Source organism: Callospermophilus lateralis, chromosome 14, assembly GCF_048772815.1.
Source record: "Callospermophilus lateralis isolate mCalLat2 chromosome 14, mCalLat2.hap1, whole genome shotgun sequence".
Classification (NCBI taxonomy): Eukaryota; Metazoa; Chordata; class Mammalia; order Rodentia; family Sciuridae; genus Callospermophilus; species Callospermophilus lateralis.
The window spans coordinates 103487629-103505975 of NC_135318.1; the positions used below are offsets into that span (position 1 = coordinate 103487629).

The following is an 18347-nucleotide window of genomic DNA, read 5'->3' on the forward strand; positions in this document are numbered from 1 at the left end:
GAAGTGTATGCACATCACTATTTTATCACACTCAAATATGTAGGCCTGAACACCCTGCATCTGATCGAGTAATAATTCCCAGGGAACTTGACATCTATCAATTACATTTATCAAACCATTATATTTAATGTTTCTTAAATGCATTAAAAGTTATTTCCAAAGGAAATCAACTAGGTGGGTTCCTTCAAATAAGTACTTTAACAATAGGGTTAGCAAAGCGCTGCTATAGATGACAGAAATCTCAACTTTAATTCAACCTGCTCCACTAAGTCTAAAATCAGAGCCCAATTAGCCCGGTTACGAATACAACTTAGTGTATCAAGAAGGAGGAATTAAGTCAGAAGTTCAAAACCTGATTATCTGAGTGCTGCACAGCCCTAGTGGAGCTGTTCCACTGATCTGTACGCTGAACAGGTGCAAAATGTGGAGAAAATTAAATAGCAGATACGAAAGCAAAGTGTAGGGTCTGGTGTACAGTAAGGCCGATGGCGAGGAGTTGAATCCAAATGCTCCCTCCCTCACTCGTGGCTGACAGGCATGCTTTCTTGTGACCAGTTAATTACAAACCTGAAATTTTTCTTTCGGAATGTTCCTCCGGGCTCCTTTTGCTAAAACCAAAGCCTCCTCCACTCTTCGGTTTGCTAGAAGATCCTGTATTTGTTTTTCCAGAGGTAATGGAACCAAGATGTAAACTCCTTTACTTGTGGCAACAATCACTCTTCCTGGGAAGAAATTGAACATTGTTGGGAAGGAAAAAAAACACCGCCTGCGAGAAAATGTACTGCTTTCCCTCAGATGGATCATTATCTGATTTGTTAATCAATTTCACCGGTTTTTCCAATAGAATTCCTACAGAAATTATAAATTATAATGATTCCTTTTTCTCCTGCCCACACTAACGATTGTGCAAAAGGGGTCAACTCTCAATACTCTATTTCCAAAGAATAACATCTGCTGTTTAGCCTTTTTCTATCAAAAAATGTTGGTGAATTTAAAAATCAGTGTAGGAAAAACATCATACGGGGTCAAATTAAGCTATAGAGCTCTTTCACGAAACATTATCAATAATACTTATGATATATTTCATGTAAGATTTATTAAAAATTTCCTTCCAAGTCAGTTAATATAGAACTAAGATGTTAATACAACATTTTGAGCCATGAGCTCATATTTTATGCTCACCTTCCATCTAAATACCTCCAATTTTTGCCATTAACATCATCATTTCCCCACCTTCCTGCCAGTTCACTTGACCCAAGGCCAACACTGTTGTCCTTTCTGGACTGTGAGACCCTTCACAGGTCGCCCACAGAAGAGTCAGGACTGCAGTGCAAGACTAGCTCCTACTATTGTGCTTTCAAATTAAATTTGATTCCCTGCCCAAGAAACTCTCATCCGAGCATTACCTGTGTACGAGAAGTAGTTAATGGGTCTTTTTGTTTTGTCTTCTGTTTTCTTTCTTTCTTTATTTTTATGTGGTGCTAAGATTCGAACCCTGTACCTCAAGCATTCAAGGCAAGTGATCTACCACTGAGCTACAACCCCAGTCCCACTGCCTTCTGTATTCTGACTCAAGTAGTTTCTTTCAAGCTCTTACCAGATTCTGTCCCTTCCCTGCTTGGTGTCATTTTTTTCCAGGAAGCCCTCCTTTGTCCCCATACCAGGTGGGTTACAGCAGTCTCTTCTATGTCCATAGTTCCCTGTACCCACCTCTACCACTCAAGGCACAAAGCCTCACGACACTGCTACACAAATGGTACCTGTATCCACAGGTCATGTATCCATGGATTAAACCAGCCAGGGAGGGAAATAACGGGGGAGGGATGCACCTTTACTAAATATGTACAGACTTTTTTTGTCTTCATCCCTCAAATATAAAAAGAACAACTATTTATATGGCATTTACAGTGTATCAGAAATTGTAAGTATTCTAGAGATTATTTAAATTATGTCGGAAGATGAGTATAGGTTCTATGCAAACACTAGACCATTTTATATAAGGGACCTGAACATTTCTGGATTCTGGATTCAAGAGGAGTCCTGGAACCAGTCCCCAAGGATACCAAGGGATGCCTTATATTCTACTCCATGTCACATTTCAGGCCTCCACCTAGAACGTGAGCAACTTTGCACTGGAAACTCTTTCATATTGTTTATGTCCCCTGCAGCTCAGATACAGGGAGGGCATCGTTTGGTGAACTAAGATTCTTAACTGGCAAACACAATGCAAAATCTAGAATAGTTCCTGTGTTTGAAGAAAATATAATAAAGAAGGTTCTTAGGACGAGCAGGGAAATCTGAATAGAGGGGGATGTTAGATGGGACCATACAGCCAGTGCTCATGTTCTTGGCTATGAACATGGCAGTGTGGCATTGGAGGAAGATGCCCTGGCTCTTAGGAGATGCCTACTGACCTACATCAGCGTTAAATGTCATGATGTCCTCCTCTTACTTTCAAACAATTAACCAAACATTAACAAGTACTGAATCTAGGTGAAGGGTTTATGGGAGTTCACCTTGTTTCTCTTTCAACTTTCCTGTATGTTTGGAAGTGTTTAAAATAAAAATTGAGAAAAGGTGAAACAAATCTCTTAACTGGTACACAAGATGAGGTGGCTCCCTGATGGCCCCGGTCTGCTGCGGCCTCAGCTCACTCACCCCTCCACCTACACGATGCATGCTACGGTGCAGAGCTTGAAGGGCCTGGGTCCCTGGTCCCTCCCCATTCCCTCTTGCACAGATTTGAACAGGTCTTTTTGTCTCCTGGAAGGGTGTTCACACCACATCTGCTTGGCCAGCTCCTTCCCATCCTTAAAGGTCTGGCTCAAATCCCTTCCCTTCATGAAGCCCTCCCTGAGATCTCCAGGCAGTGCCTCCTCTTTTGCTCACCCAATGAGCCTTACTCCAAGTCTGTCAAACTCTTAAACTACTCTAGCTGTTGACTAACATCTCAACCTTGCACTACCTGAAGTGAGAAGACTGTATTACAGTCATTTGTGTTTCTTCTACGCTCAGATTGAGGCTCATTTCCCAAGGGCCCTTGACACATTTACCAAAAAAAAAAAAAAATCAAAAATGTGTTTTTTGTTTGTTTTTGCAAAGTCATTTTTATTTATATAACCAGGAACAAAGCAAAAATCACAAGAAATTTTAAAGTATACTAAAATAATACTTTAATATCATAATTTTCAGTTTTATAAAGAAGATAAAGACTGTCATATATACTCTACATAGAGTGACAACCTCTTCCCACCAAAAAAAAAAAAAAGATTTGATAAATAACTCTATTTAAGATCTCAACAGGTACCTTCAAAGTCCTGTAGGATGTGGCCTTCCTTAAAGGGCAGGGTCTGTTTCTGCTGTTGATCCAACATGCTGTGGACCGTGATGAACTCGTCATCGAGCGCTATGACGTATGGGAAGCAAACAGCTGCCCCGATGACATTCTCCGCCCAGTGCACGGGAGCACGCTGGGATATCCCTGCGACGGTGGCAAACATGCCTGTAAAAACAAGGAGAAAGGGGTGGCTGAATTGTCACGTTAACTATGGTATCTTTTCTTCCTATAGCCATGTCTGAACGCAGAATATCCATCCCCTCAGTTTTCCTGCACGCTCTTCTATTTCAAAAAGACAAAATAATATAATACACTACATGTGCAAAGAACCCTGCAGGACTTAATTTTTGTGATGAGAATCACCTTATCTACTTTCAACTAAAAATGAGATTAAAAAAAGTTTCCAATGAACCTATAGGCACATTTATAAGGCACATGTTCCCAGGTGGGAAAAAGTTATTTTTCAAACAATGCAGGATGCTTTCTAAGCTATCTCGCACATCCATCCGGTCCTCCAGCTGGCTTGTGTGCCTGTTTGAGCTCTTCCTCATATGTTCATTCAACACCTACCAAAATGCACCAGGCACTAGGTATTCTCGCAGGAACTGGCCATGCTCAGAGTGGAGGTCTAATTTTTGATAATTGGTTCTGTTCCTTTATATCAGAGTGTAGTCTACTCTATAATAATGTATACAGAGGCAGAACCAATCTTGCAATTCAAGCCAGACTGCTGTTAAGTGTTTGTCAACAATAACTTCCATATTAAATGAAGTCAATCTAGTTCGCACATAAGGCATTAATATTGGGGTTGACCAAAATGAATACCTCCGCTAAGTAGAGTCAATCCATTTCAAGTGCACTCTTCAAGGGAGTTGCCATAAAATGTCTTTGAAGAGAGCATGCTGTTGCTAAACACTGCCGCAGCAGACCAAGGATTTCTAGTATATGAGACAGTCAGGCAGGGGAGATGGGGTTCAGAGAAGAAGGGACAGGAAAACCTTCAGAGGTAAATCCAGGCAATGTGGCAACTCATTCTCTGGGAGGCAAGAGACAAGTGGGAGGGCAGACAAGGCCTCTAAGGGGCCGTGAGCCTCATGAATGAGCAGCACTGAGCTGGTCTGCAGGGAAACGTGGGAATGTGAACAGAGCTGACCAGAAGGCAGTGTTTCGGCTTCGTGGAACTCCCTGCCAGAGACTTCTGGGGAGACCAGAGTTCTAGTGTTTCTCCAAATGGGAACTTATTTTTCTACGAAGCCCATGAAAGCCAGGGTAGAACACAAATGACATATAAGAGGTAACGTTTCCATATAGCAGAATCAGGCCTGGCCTCAGGCTGCTAAGAGCACGGCTTGTTATGTGCCAGAGTTAGAAGCTATACTGAGCAGGTCAGAAGTCCACACAAGCTCAAGGGAAACACAGAAAAATCACATCAAGATGACCAACGTCCAAAAGGTAAAGCCTGATAAATAAGGTCATCTGGTTTTGTCCCAGTGGTGGGATAGTACATAGAACTGAAGTCATGGAGCTTGGCCTTTCCAAAGCCTTATGGTAATTGAGAGGCGTAATTAAAGTTTGAATTGTCCAACAATAGTTTTTAGCCAGCTTTCCAACTACAATGAGGCAATTAACTTCTGAAGAGAAAAGATTTATTTGGCTAAATTTGGGGAATCTAGTCCACGATGAAGCGGCCCCATTGTCCTGGGCCTCTGGTGAGGCAGCACACTACGAAGCGAGCAAACCACTTACCTCATGAGCCAGGAAGCAAAGCCAGAGGTCCAGGAAGAGCAGGAACCAGGTCCCACAATCCCCTTTAAGGACCTGCCCCCAGTGACCTGAGGAGGCTCCATTCCTGAAGGTTCCACCACCTCCCAACAGTCCACTGAGCCTCTAACTCATGAACCCGCTTGAAGCCACGCATTCAGACCACAGCAAACAGTGACACCAACATATTCAAAGCAGCACCCACCATACCTGAAGGAATAAACATGATGCACAAAGCTACGGAACGTCTGAAGAGTCTGAAATAAAGTCTGGGCATGGGAGGAAAAAAGAGGTGAGCACTATCTCCAATTCTCTGCCTATTTGGAAACAGTCAGCTGAAGAGAAGCAAAACAGGAAAGAAGAAACTCATGGGCACTGGCACTGTGATACCATCCTCACCCAGGCCTTTGGCAAAATGCAAACTGCTGAAGGGATGAGCGTGGAGCAATTGTGAGGTTTCTGCTAACTTGGGGGGGTCACATAACCAAGCTCTGCTCAGCATAATGCCCATGGTCACATGGACAACAATAATGTTGTCCAGCCTCAGCCTGAAATTAAAACAGGGTCACTACAGACACTTTGCTAAGGCTGGACAAAGTCTGAGCAGGATTATGCAGTGCAGAGGTTCAGAGGCCCTGACTAATGTTCTTGACACAAAAAACATAGAAACCAGAGGTCAAGAACACAGGCTGCCACACAAAACACAAAGCAAAGATTCCACCAGAACAAAAGAACAGAGCCGTACCAGGCAAGTGGGGAGCCAAACCAAGAGAGAGAAGTGTCTGCTGAGCCATTTGGGAAGAGAGGCCACTGTTACTAACACCCACCAGCCCGTTCTATTCTTGCAAAGTGGGCGATGAAGTGTATGTTTCTATAGCAGTGAAGGAGCAGCGGCGCAATCAACAGGCAAACTCAGCTAATTTGCAAACAGCACACCTTTTGGGGGGAGTAGCGGGGATTGAACTCAGGAGCACTCAATCACTGAGTCACATCCTCAGCCCTATTTTGTATTTTATTTACAGACAGGGTCTCACTGAGTTGCTTAGTGCCTCACTTTCGCTGAGTCCAGCTTTGAACTTGCCATCCTTCTGCCTCAGCCTCATGAGCCACTGGGCATTACACCTTTTAAAAACATTCTTTTCTGCTATGCACCCTTTAAGTTTCAGTTCACCCCCTCGTCTAAGCTGGAAGGAGAGAGGCCCACATGGGGTGAGCAGTGGCTGCAATATTTGCCTTTTTTAAGAAGCATTACCAAGAGATACAGTGAAAATTACCATAATCAATTGTATTATGAAAATTCAGCAAAGTACTGCTTTGCAAAAAGTTAAAAGAGCAATTTCTCACAACATAGGAGTGCTTACAAGTTATAGTCAGGGAGAAAGGCAGCAGATAAAATGAATACAGATGCTTTTATGCTGAAAGGTGCATTTACATTCAGCATTATTAGTCTCTGAAGACACATAATGATGCTGGTGATGGCTGTGCTGTATATTCAACCTACAAATATACAGGGTGTGTGTAAGAGACCTTACAACAGACCTTTCAGTTTGCTAATCTTAGTAGCAATTGAAAGAAGGATGGTTCATTTAGCATGATGCTAAAGGTAGTCAAGACAGAGTAAAGTTGGGGGTAAATGCAACCTCGTTTTCCTTAATTTTAACACTACAACAATCAAAGGGTGCTGGAGTGGAATATTTTCACTGTAAAGCCTTTATAACTAAAGCAGTTAGGTGCTGGTCCAGGAATAGTTAAGAGGACAGATGAACAAAACAGAAAATCGAGACACAGACCGAAGGGTAGATGGAAATGTCAATAGTCACCTAAGCTAGTGAGAAGATAGACCCTTCAGTTGGTTGAGCTAAGTGGATAGCCAAAAGAAAAACACAAAACTGAATCTGTTCTTTATATAGGAAGACATGAGACTATACAAGTACTGGCAGAAAACACAAGTGAATTTGTCTAGAACCTTGAAGATGGGGCAACATTCCTAACTATGACTCAAAATCAAGAACAGTAACTAAAAAGGTTGATGGATTAGATTATATATAAAAAAATCTTTGCATATCAAAATATTTGAAACAAATATTTGAAACTTATATAGCAGATGAGTTATTTAAAATACACTAAAAATATTTTTTTTTCCTAAAAAAAGAGGCTAGTGGATAATAGAGGATTTGGGGCTGGGAATGTGTGACTCAGTGGTACAGCTTGTGCTTAGCATGTATGAGGTCCCGGGTTCAATCCCCAGCACCAAGAAAAAAAAAGATATTAAACAAAAAAGAATAGATAAATCCCATCCAATGAAGTGAAATTCATTGAAATTTTAAACATGAAAAATGCTTTACCTTACACATATAAGATATGCAAGTTGAAACAAGAGTGACGCGCCATTTCTCAGGTACCAGACTAGCAAAAACACAAAAGTGTGGACAACAGACTGTGGGCAAAGCTGGCAGGTAAACAGCCACTGTCATACGTTTCTGGGGATAATACCTAGCAAAATTCACATGTAGTTGCCCTTTGACTCAGCAATCCCATCTCTAAAGAGCTTTCCCCTAGATGAAAGAGGAGGAGAAGGAGGAGAACAGCCACAACACAAAAAGGTTAAACAGCATAAGACTGGGAAAACCCTAGCTGTCCACCCACAGAACTGGTGGATGAACTATGGTACTGTCCCACAGCAGAGTAATACGCAGCTGTAAGAATGAAGAAGGGATGGGGTTGGTGGTGCACACCGGCAGTCCTAGCTACCCAGGAGGCTGAAGCAGGAGAATCACCTGGGCCCAGAAATTCAAGGCCAACACAGTGAGATCCCATTAAAAAAAATTTTAAAATGAAGGAGGAATACTTCAGATTATGCTACAAAGCAACAGCCATAACACACTAAATTTAAAAAGCAAGGTAGAAAAATGTAGATTACCATTTAGGAAAAAAAGAAGGAGATGAGATACAAATATTTACGTATTTTTTTTCATATGTTTTATTTAAAAATGAAAAAATAAGCCCTGAAAATGAAGGTTACCTACAAGAGTATACACTAGTCCTCTTTGATTATACCCTGCTGCATCACTTGGATTGTAAATATTTATATAATAAAAAATAAACAAAACTAAAGCAATTTCTTAAGATCTGAAAGTAAAATAAACAAATCAACCTAACTGTATGCCAGTTGGTGGCATAGCCACACAGAGGGAACCACTCCAAGGACTTTAAACCCAGTAATTTTTGATTCTTAATATCCTCAGGACAAAAAGAACCACCAACAACCAGACTTTTTCCAGTAATCATGCTGTGGAAACAGCAGTGTTGGTGCTGCTGCTCTGTTCTGCGTACTGTGGGATGAATCAAAGGAGTGGTGTTGGGGTGGTTTCAACCTCTGCTTTCAAGTAGATGCCAACATACAGATGGACCGTCCCATCAACAAGAGCTCGTGATGGAGGTCCCAGTGCTGTCCAGAGAAGGTCTAGAAATGATGGCCAACCAGCACTTCCAGCCCCCAGACGGTGGTGTGTAACAGCAGAGCTCCTTGGAGGAATGGCTGAAACCAGACTTGGGGCAGCAAGTCAGGAGGTGAGCCCAGAACATTCCAGAAGATAAGAAAGCTATTAGATTTCTAGGCTCCTGAGTATCAAAGGTGCTCAGGAGTCCACCTGAACAAATGCACACCAAGCACCAATGGAACCAAGTGTATCACAAATGCTGAGGCCCGTGAGTTCATAACGATGCTTGTTAAAAAGTCATTTCTAGAAGTCAGAGGGACCACCACGTGGTCTCGTCCTACCTTTTCATGCAAGTGCTTAGGGATAATCAAACAGTAAAGGAGGACAGACTTTGCTTCACAGAAGCATTCCTGAAACAGGTGAAGGAGGAACGGATGAATATCTCCTAATAACCCACTTAGAGAACAGAGGTCAGAGAGGCATATAAACATCACAGGGGTAAAACTGCCAAAATCCAGGCGCTGAGAAGCTGTGGTTGAAACCATCCAACTTCTTCAACCAAAAATTAAGTAAAAACAGAAAGCAGGGAGGAAGCCTAAAAAAAAAAAAAAAAGAAAGAAAGAAACTTGAGCTACCAACCAACTGCAATGTATGGGCCTTGGTTGGAACAGTTCAAACAACCTGAAAAACACACCCATAAATACAAGATGGGTGAGGTGTGCCTGTGGGGACAGACGCAAGATAGAAAATCTCTATATTTTCCTCTCAATTTTGCTGGGAAACACAGGTTTTAAAAATAAAGTCTATTTTCTTTTCTTTTTTTTGGTGGGGGGAATACTGGGGATTGGACTCAGGGGCACCTGACCACTGAGCCACATCCCCAGCCCTATTTTGTATTTTATTTAGAGACAGGGTCTCACTGAGTTGCTTAGTGCCTCGCCCTCACTGAGGCTGACTTCCAACTCGAAATCCTCCTGCCTGAGCCTCCTGTGTTGCTGGGATTACAGGTGTGCACCACCACGCCCAACTTAAGGTCTATTTTCTTAAAAGTAAAACTCAAGAAGAGATTTAACTAGTTCATGACCCAGATTTTAGTTAATATTAGAAAATGTTTCAATCACTTTGAAATGAGACTGAAAAACCAGCCTCTACCTCAGAGCAAAGCCTGTCCAAGGAAGGGACATGACCTTTGTCCTTGGAAAAACCCACAGAGCACTCCTAGGCACATTCCCACCCTGCTAGGTGGTTTATCTACAAATAATAGGAGAGATCTGCTGCACCAGGTGTCCCTGACTCAGTCAGGCTAGGTGGGGACCCATAGCAACCCCCTAGCAGCCACCAATCAGCATGAGACAGAGAAATACCTGGGATGCCAGATGACCCTCCCAGTAGTTTATGGTGGTTGATAACCTGTTGGGAAACCATGTAGTTCAGCATGAACACCCCTCTTGGCTTAAACCAATCAGTTCAAATGAATACCCCTTTTGTACTGACCAATCACCCCTACCCAACTTGTTCCCGCCAGTGAATGTGCTAATCATGTTTTAGAGTTGTTATTTGATTTTCCCACGGTGTGTGATGATTTGCTAAGAGATGCTATGATGTATGTGAAGTCCCTGCCTTCCGCAAAGAATGTATAAAACTGCTGCAAACCCTGGGTTCCGGACCTCTCAGCGTCACCAGTTGCTGTGTGCGCGCGCGGAGGACCGAGCTAGCTGGCAATAAACACCTCTTTGCTGCTTACATTCATCTTGGTCTCTGGTGGTCTTTTGGGGGTCCCGAATTCGAGCATAACAAGACAACCACACAAAAACTCTCTCGAAGGTTAAAACATTTGAGTGTAGAATGGATTCTCACCAGAGCCCTGCGACATAAACAGACACTAACTCTCACAGGAGCCACCCAGGACTAAAAGAGCATATCAGAAGGTACCACTTATGCTCCTAGCTCTGTACTCAACCTTGAAATGCAGTGCAGGGATCTGGAAAGGACCTCCTGAGAACAGCTAAAGTCCCTTTCAAAAAGTGACTAAAAACTTTTTGGTGGGATAAATTACAGGAAACACAGAGAATATAGGAGTACTAGAGAAAAGTATGGACAAAACATTAAAGGCCCCATAAGCTGGTCTGGGTCTCAGGTGTCCCCAGGCCTGGTGCCAAGGCCTGGTCCCAAGGGTGGGGCAACTGGCAGAACCTCTGGGAGACAGTGGGAGGTCTTCAGGTCATTCCACGCATGCCTTTGAGGAGGACAGCCAGACCTCACCCCTTCCTCCTCTCCGTCACTTCCTGGCTGCCCGGGAGGTAACAGTTTGCTCTGCCACCTGCTCCTCGCCATTGCCATCTGGAAACCCCACCAGGGGCCCAAAGCAGCAGGTCCACCTGATTGACCATGGGCCACAACTTTTAAAACTGTGAGCCAAAGTGACCCTTCCAAACACCCTCGTGAGCTGCCTCAACTTGTTTTCAGAACGAGGAGTAAAAACACCCACATTACAGACCTACCCATTTGGGAAAAGCTAGAAGTCGTGCACGGTTTTATTTTTGTAGTTATTTACTTAAAATAATTTTCCCAGCAGAGTCATCTGCAAACTCCACTTTAACACAAAACAAAACCACTTTTGCCTACTTAACCTCACATGGACTGACTGATGGAATACAGGACTTGTGTCATGTAGTTTTGCCCTGATCTGGCCACAGTGTTGAGGAACACTGGCAAACACTCTTTATGAGTACAGTCGTGCTGCGCTTACAGACCACTGGGTCCACAAGAGACTGCATACATGACTGGTCCCATGGAGCATGATATCACCTAGCGGCATCGTAGCCATCCTAGTTGATGTAAGCACACCCTGTGGTAATTGCACGATGAAGAAATCACCAAAATATGCACTTCTTAGAACATATCCCTATCAGCAGAACATGCATGACTGTGTTAACTTTTCACAGTTAACACCTCTCCCCTGCTGAGTGTGGTGTTGCATGCCTGTAATCCCAGCAGCTCAGGAGGCTGAGGCAGGAGGATCGCAAGTTCAAAGTCAGTCTTAGCAACTTAGTGAGGCCCTAAGCAACTTAGGGAGATCCTGTCTCTAAATAAAATATAAAAAGGGCTGGAGAGGTGCCTCAGAGGTTAAATGCCCCTGGATTCAATTCTTGGGACCAAAAAAATAAGAAAGTAAAACCTCTCTCCCACTATAGCACACATCACACGACGCGGCAGGATAGAGGTGCTGTTGGTGGCAGTGCCCAAGCGCCCTCCTCACCCAGGCCACCGGGGCCAGCCAGCAGGAACTCCTGTCTGCCTATCCTCTTAACGATGGGCCGCTTCTCCTCACTGCAGTAGGGAAACAGGTCCTGGGAGAGGCCAGTGCTGTAGTTCAGGATGATGTACTGCGTGGTCAGAGCCAGGCACAAGAAATGGCCGTCTACAGCCACGACCAGAGGCTGCTCCGGGGTGGACACTTCCTTGACGATCTGAACACGGTCCTCGTACACAAGAAACACCTGGATGGTCCTGCGTTTGACGGAGATGATGCACACTTCCACGCAGAACGGGTCCCCGCTCACGGGGTTCTCATTCAAAGCGAACGCAGTGGCCCCTTTGATGCGGGCCCCCGAGGGGATGGGCTCCAGGTTCAGCATGTTGACCAGGGTGATGGAGTTGTCACACAGCACCAGCAGCCTGTTGAGGGCCGAGGCCGCCCGCAGCTCATTCACGGGCTTCTTGAAGCCCAGGTGTCTGTGCAGCTGCTTGGTGGCAGTGAACGCGGCTGTCCCTGCAGGCAAAGTCTTCTCCTCCAGCAGGAAGTGATAGATGAAGCAGTCGTTGGTGCCTACGTAGAGGTTCCGGCCACAGCACTCCACGCATTCTATGTTGATGCGCTCTTTGTCACCCATCAGCAGCTCCCGCTCCACCGCAGAGACCAAGGTGAAGGCCTTGATGTTCATCATGTCTACTGGTTGAGCTGTCGGAAGAGAAAGAGGAAAGGGTAATTTCAGAGGAACAAGAAGTAAGCAGAAACATTTTGGGTCGCAATAAAGACACACTGATTCCCCACATCGTTTCAACCCAAGAAAATAGGTTGATGCTGTTAAAAAATGGAAAGAAAAGATTTTTTGCATGACCTGTCCCATCAGGCAACTGGGAGACCCAGCAAGGGGTATACGCACGGGTGCCTGTGATCACAGTGCTGTCCCCGTCATTCCAGCAGAGCTGAGAGTTACATGGGGCTTCCTCCCCTCATTTCTGGGAGACACAGTTACCCATAAGAACAAGAACATGGGCTCACCCACAGACAACATGACAAAGAGTTCTAAAAGAAGTAGAAATGATCCTTGTGGATCTTCCTCGAGCTTCTAGGGTTACTTTAATTTGCATTAAGAGAATGGTGGGATACTACTCCAGGAACCTGCCAGAAACAATGACCCATGCCTCCAATTCCTTGGTGCTCCTCCCAGGCCCTAATGCTGCATACGGCTCCAAACATCCAAACATGTTCGTGTCAGGTGTGCCTCCCATCCCCCGTCTAGCAGAGAAGAGAGACCACCCCACGTGCTACACTGGGCTTCCTATTCCTTCCTCTAAAGTGCGGGGCAGCAGAACTAAGGTGGCCCCCCTTGACTTCTGGGTGGTAGGAGACAGCCTCAGGGGCACAGTCCCTGACACCCATGGGGGCAGTGTCAGCTGCTCTGGAGAGGACTGTGAAGACTATGGGAGTTATAGGGATGGCTCACATCAGAACGACTTCTCCACTACTTCAAGTTACTCAATTTAAGCTCATGAGAGATTAAATTCCTTAATCCTCTGAGGCATCCCAGCAAAGGTTGGGAGGCCTGAGAAATATTCTGGAAGATGCACACATCAGGCAAGAGGAGGAATCAAATAACCTCTAAAGTGCTTTTCAACTCAAAGACTTTACAGCTCCATAATTTCTTACACCTCACTTTCGCCAAGGCAACAACAGCTACCCATGAATGAGACTCCAGTTCCTTTCCCCGAGACAACAGAATCTCCAGAAGGGCCTGGGAATGAGGTTTGTTTGTGGACAAACCTCTTATCCCCTCCTATCACTTGAGCAAATTACTTGGTGCTGTGGTCTGAATGTTTGCACCTGCCCCCAACTCATGAGTTTGGACTTATTCTCTACCGTGGTGGTGGTGGTGGGGGGGGCAACTGGGAATTTAGGTCCTGAGGGTGGAGGCCTCAGGAACAGGATCAGTGTCCTTATCAAAGAGGCCTGAGAGAGCTTATGGTCCCTTCCACCATGTGAGGACACAGCTAGAAGTCACCATCCATGAAGAACAGGCCCTAACTAAGCACTGAATCTGCCAGGACCTTGATCTTGGACTTGCCAGTCTCCACAACTATGAACAATAGGTTTCGACTGTTTGCAAATAACCCAGTTTATAGCAGCACCAAGACACTTGACTTTTCCATCCTCAATTTCCTCATCTGTGAAATGAGTATAAAAATAACAGCACCCACTTTGTAGGATTATTTGAGGATTGAGTAAATCAGTTTGAGTAAAATGCTTAATTTCTGGCCCACTGTACCCTAAAATATTCTTGATCTCACCACAATTCCCTCCTGGTCTTGACCAGCTTCTACCCTTTTCTCAACCCCCAAGTCTGCTTCGGATGTTAATTTCCCTAGTTAGGTAACAAGAGAAGAAACAGTGCCACATTCTGTCCTCAGGTATGGGTAACCTCTCTCCTCCAATGAACAAAAGACTAAGTCACAAGAACACATGGACACGCAAGCCCCCACCCCCCCCAGCATCTTCACACTCATCGATGAGTGCTCATCTTCAGAGAGATGATGGGAAAGCGGCAGAGGCTGTAAAGACACCACCCACAGAGAAGTCACCCTGTCCATCTGTCCCAGGGCTGCAGGATTTCCACAGCCACCCAGGCACAGCTGGGTGAAGAATGCCTATAAGCTGCTACAAGTAATTCTGGCACAAACAACTCTTAAACATCACCGTCTACTTGTTACAAGCAAATATAGTCACTAAAACCCACCTAGACAATATTTTTTCCATTTAAATGCTAATGAGCAAGACCCACGTATTGAAATATAGGCTTGGAGACATCTCAGTCAGTGAAAGCCAAATTAATACAGAATACTTCTTCCATCATTGGTTGATCAATCAGGGCTGTCTTTTAAAATGGCAGGATTCTGTCACTTAAAATATAAATTGTATCTCTCCCTTTGCAAAAAGAACAGGAAAACATGCTCCAGGCACCTATTATCAAATTCCTCTTATTTAACTTCTTAAAAGCAGATTGTCTATAATTCTAGCCTCTATCTTCACTTAGCATGAGGGATAACCTGAACATTTTGCAATGAAGAATATTATGGAAAGAGCCAAACACCTTGCATTTTATCTAAGTACTGAGGCAGGCCATAAGGACAGAGAGGAAGAGGGACTTGTAAGAAAAACATGCAGCTTATCAAAAAGTCATAATTCTATGATATTAAAAAAGAAGTGCAATGTTGTTTCATTATCTGCTAACTACATTTATTCCAGTCCTGCCAAAGGTAAGTCTCCTAGCAGGGCTCTTTAAATAAAGGACCATACCTAGTGAGACCCTGTCTCAAAATAAAATTAACTAATTAATTAAAAGGCCTCGGATGTGGCTCAATGGTTAAACCCTCTGGATTCAATCCCTAGTACCAAAAATAAAAAATAAAAAAATTAAGGACTACTATAGTAATTAAATAGTAATTTATAAAAATCAAAATTAGGTGGAGGTAAATGAAAGCTGACCACATCACTTAATAATGGTTCATTATTTTAAGAAGCAGGAAAATTCTCTCCATGATCTATTTACATGATCAATTTATGTAACTAAAATATGAATCATAAATAGATAAGGTTGAGACTACACCTCTCTATTGAATCCAACCCAATCAGAAGTTTCCACAGAGTAATACGTTTTAAAGTTTCCCTGAGGTACACAAATCATCCTTTACTGTGGGTTTCAAACTGATCTAACTTTTTGTTAGAACTGCACATTAAAAGCATGATTGCAATTTAAAGAATAACATTTTCATGTTTTCTCCAAAATTTTCAAAATTTAGATCCAGTAAGAGAAAGACCCTGAAATGGTTTAGTACATTCACGGTGCATAATTTATGCAAGGGAAATATTACATATGCAATAAGTACCTGTAACTGTATAAGATAAAATAAAAAGTTATAAAATACTATATCATCTCCCAAACTTATTAAAAAAATAAGTCTAGAAAAATAATCAAATGATAGAAGAATATGCATTAAAAGCCACATTAATAGTATTAGCAAACATTTTCTATCAAGTTGAGAGTAGGTATATTGTCCTTTTAAAGATATCGCCACTAGTGATAATCTGAATTTAAATAAGTATCTCTGAAAATGCTTTTTCTGCAAATGTACACAGAAATATTTATCTTAGCACCTAGAGTTGTTTTTGTAAGAACCTGTTGCTCTTGGCATGTTCCCTTAGGCCCCTTAGATCATCTACAACTATACTTCAAATGACAAGTCCATTCTTTCTGGCTATCCATAGGTTAGCCAGAACAAATTTCTATTTATTTATTTATTTATATAAGCTTCAATTAAAAAAAAAAAAAGTGCATGCTTTTCACTTGGAGGACTATTAAAATAGCTACGTATGCTGCTGGAGGCCCTGCCTTGTTTCATAGCACACAGCCAAAGCCAAGAGAGCTGATATGGAGGAGTTTATGAGCAACGCAGGGCACTGGCTATTTTCAGATGTCATGGTCACAGATTGTCCTATGAAGTAAGCACTAGGTCTAGACGGTTCTCCAGGCTATTTCTGCCAAACACCTGGAATCACATAATTCAAATTCTACACAATTTTCCTGAACATTTAAAAAAATGTAATATTTTCTAGTTGTAGATGGTACCAGGGATCGAACTCAGCGCCTCACACATGGAGGCAAGCACTGTACCACTGAGCCACAACCCTGGCCCCTAAAAATTTTTTTTAATAAAAAAATGATTTTAAAAAGTGTTTTATGAAGCCAGAAAAAAAGTAAAAGTTTGATATTCAAACCCAGGAAGGATAATGGGGAAAATGTGGATCATTCTGACTCATGATTAAGCATGCCTAGATATCAGCACACTGAATCAACCAGTACATATTAAAAACATATAACATGTCCAAGTTGGATGCAACATTGATTTAAGGAAATAAAAGCCATTGGCTTTAATTTATTTGTATTTACAAATTTTAAAAGAAAGACATCATTATTTCAATAGACACAGAAAAGTATTGAAAAATTCAACATTCATTTACAATTTACAACAAAAATTTGTAGCATATTATCCTACTGTCTAAAGCAAACAAACCAAAAAACCTAACAGCAAAATCTCAGCATTATTCCCTTTAAAACAAGGAACAAGATGAGATACCCAAGATTCTCCTTCACAGCCCTCAGAAGGAACAACACAACTGACACCCAAGCTAGATTTCTACTCTCTGGAATTTGAGAGTAAATTTCTGCTACTTAAGGGATCCAGTCTGTGGTACCTCCTGACAGTACCGTGCAAACTAATACACCATCTCTACTCAACATCCTAAGAGCCACTGCCAATACAATAAAGCATGAAAAAGAACAGTTACAAAGAATTGAATAGACATAGGACTATAATTATTCATGGATGACATTATTGTTCATATGGAAACACAAAAGAACCTATTAGAATTACTGACTTTAGAAATAACTTTCTTTGGGCTGGGGTTGGGGCTCAGCAGTAGAGCGCTTGCCTAGCACATGGGAGGCCCTGGGTTCGATCCTCAGCACCACATGTAAATAAATAAAATAAAAGTATTGTGTCCAACTATAACTAAAAAACAAATATTTTTTTAAAAAAGTAAGAATTTTCTTTTAAAAATAATCAACATACCAAAGCAACCTGCATTTCTAGACACAAACAACAATTAGAAACTTTAATCTTAAAAAAAAGTAAAAACAAGTTATAAGAAAATGATTTAACAAAGGTGTACAAGCTATTTATGGAGAAATATCAAATCTTGTTATCAGACCTTAAGGAAGATCTACATTGTAATCTCAGCAATAACTTCTGCAGAAATTGATAAACTGGTTTGAAAAATATAAAATGAATTTGAAGGGACTAGAATAGCCAAAAGAATCTTGGAAATGAAGAGCAAAACTGAAGGGTACACACGAATGGATTTCAGAAATTGCTATAAAATTATAGTACGCAATTAAGACATAAGCCTAGACAAGAGGTCAAGCTCCAGCCTGGGAGAAAGACTTGCAATACACGAACCTGGCAAATGATTCATATCCAGGATTCGTATTCATATCCAGGATATGTAAAACTCCTGCAGGCCAAAATATAAAAAGACAAACTTATTTTTCCAAGTGGGCCAAAGACTCAAACAGACACTTCACAAAAGAAGGTGTAGAAATGACCAAAGGAACATGAAAGAATGCACATCATCATCAGAGGCAGAGAAACTTAAGGAAACACTCCATAGCTCTTAGAATATGGCTACCCTTCAAAAGACTGATGGCAGCAACTGTGTGTGCGGATGAACAACACCTGGAATCTCACACTTGGTCGGAAGGAGCGAGTATGAAATCGCATTATCGCTTTGGAGAACTGATTGGAGGTTTTTTACAAAGTTATATGCATTACCCCACTTGTGATTTTTCTACTTCTTTCAAGTATAGATCTGTGTCCATAAAATGACTTGTACAGATCTATGCACTGTGGGCTTATTCATGATAGCCCCAAACAGGAAATAACTCAGTTTTATTCATCTGTACCCATTTAAT

At 42.3% G+C, this 18347-nt stretch overlaps 1 protein-coding gene across 2 annotated transcripts in view; it reads right to left on the minus strand.

The window, feature by feature from the left end:
• The window catches only part of Tgfbrap1 (transforming growth factor beta receptor associated protein 1), a 64512-nt gene that overhangs the window by 34153 nt on the left and 12012 nt on the right, over nucleotides 1–18347 (minus strand). For both annotated transcript variants that reach the window (XM_076833395.1, XM_076833394.1), the window contains exons 2-4: nucleotides 11798–12499; nucleotides 3308–3502; nucleotides 568–722 (exon numbers count right to left, since the gene is read on the minus strand). In XM_076833395.1, coding sequence (XP_076689510.1) covers nucleotides 568–722; nucleotides 3308–3502; nucleotides 11798–12485 — 1038 coding nt within the window. In that variant the 5' untranslated portion in view covers nucleotides 12486–12499. The remainder of the gene's footprint in view (nucleotides 1–567; nucleotides 723–3307; nucleotides 3503–11797; nucleotides 12500–18347) is intronic.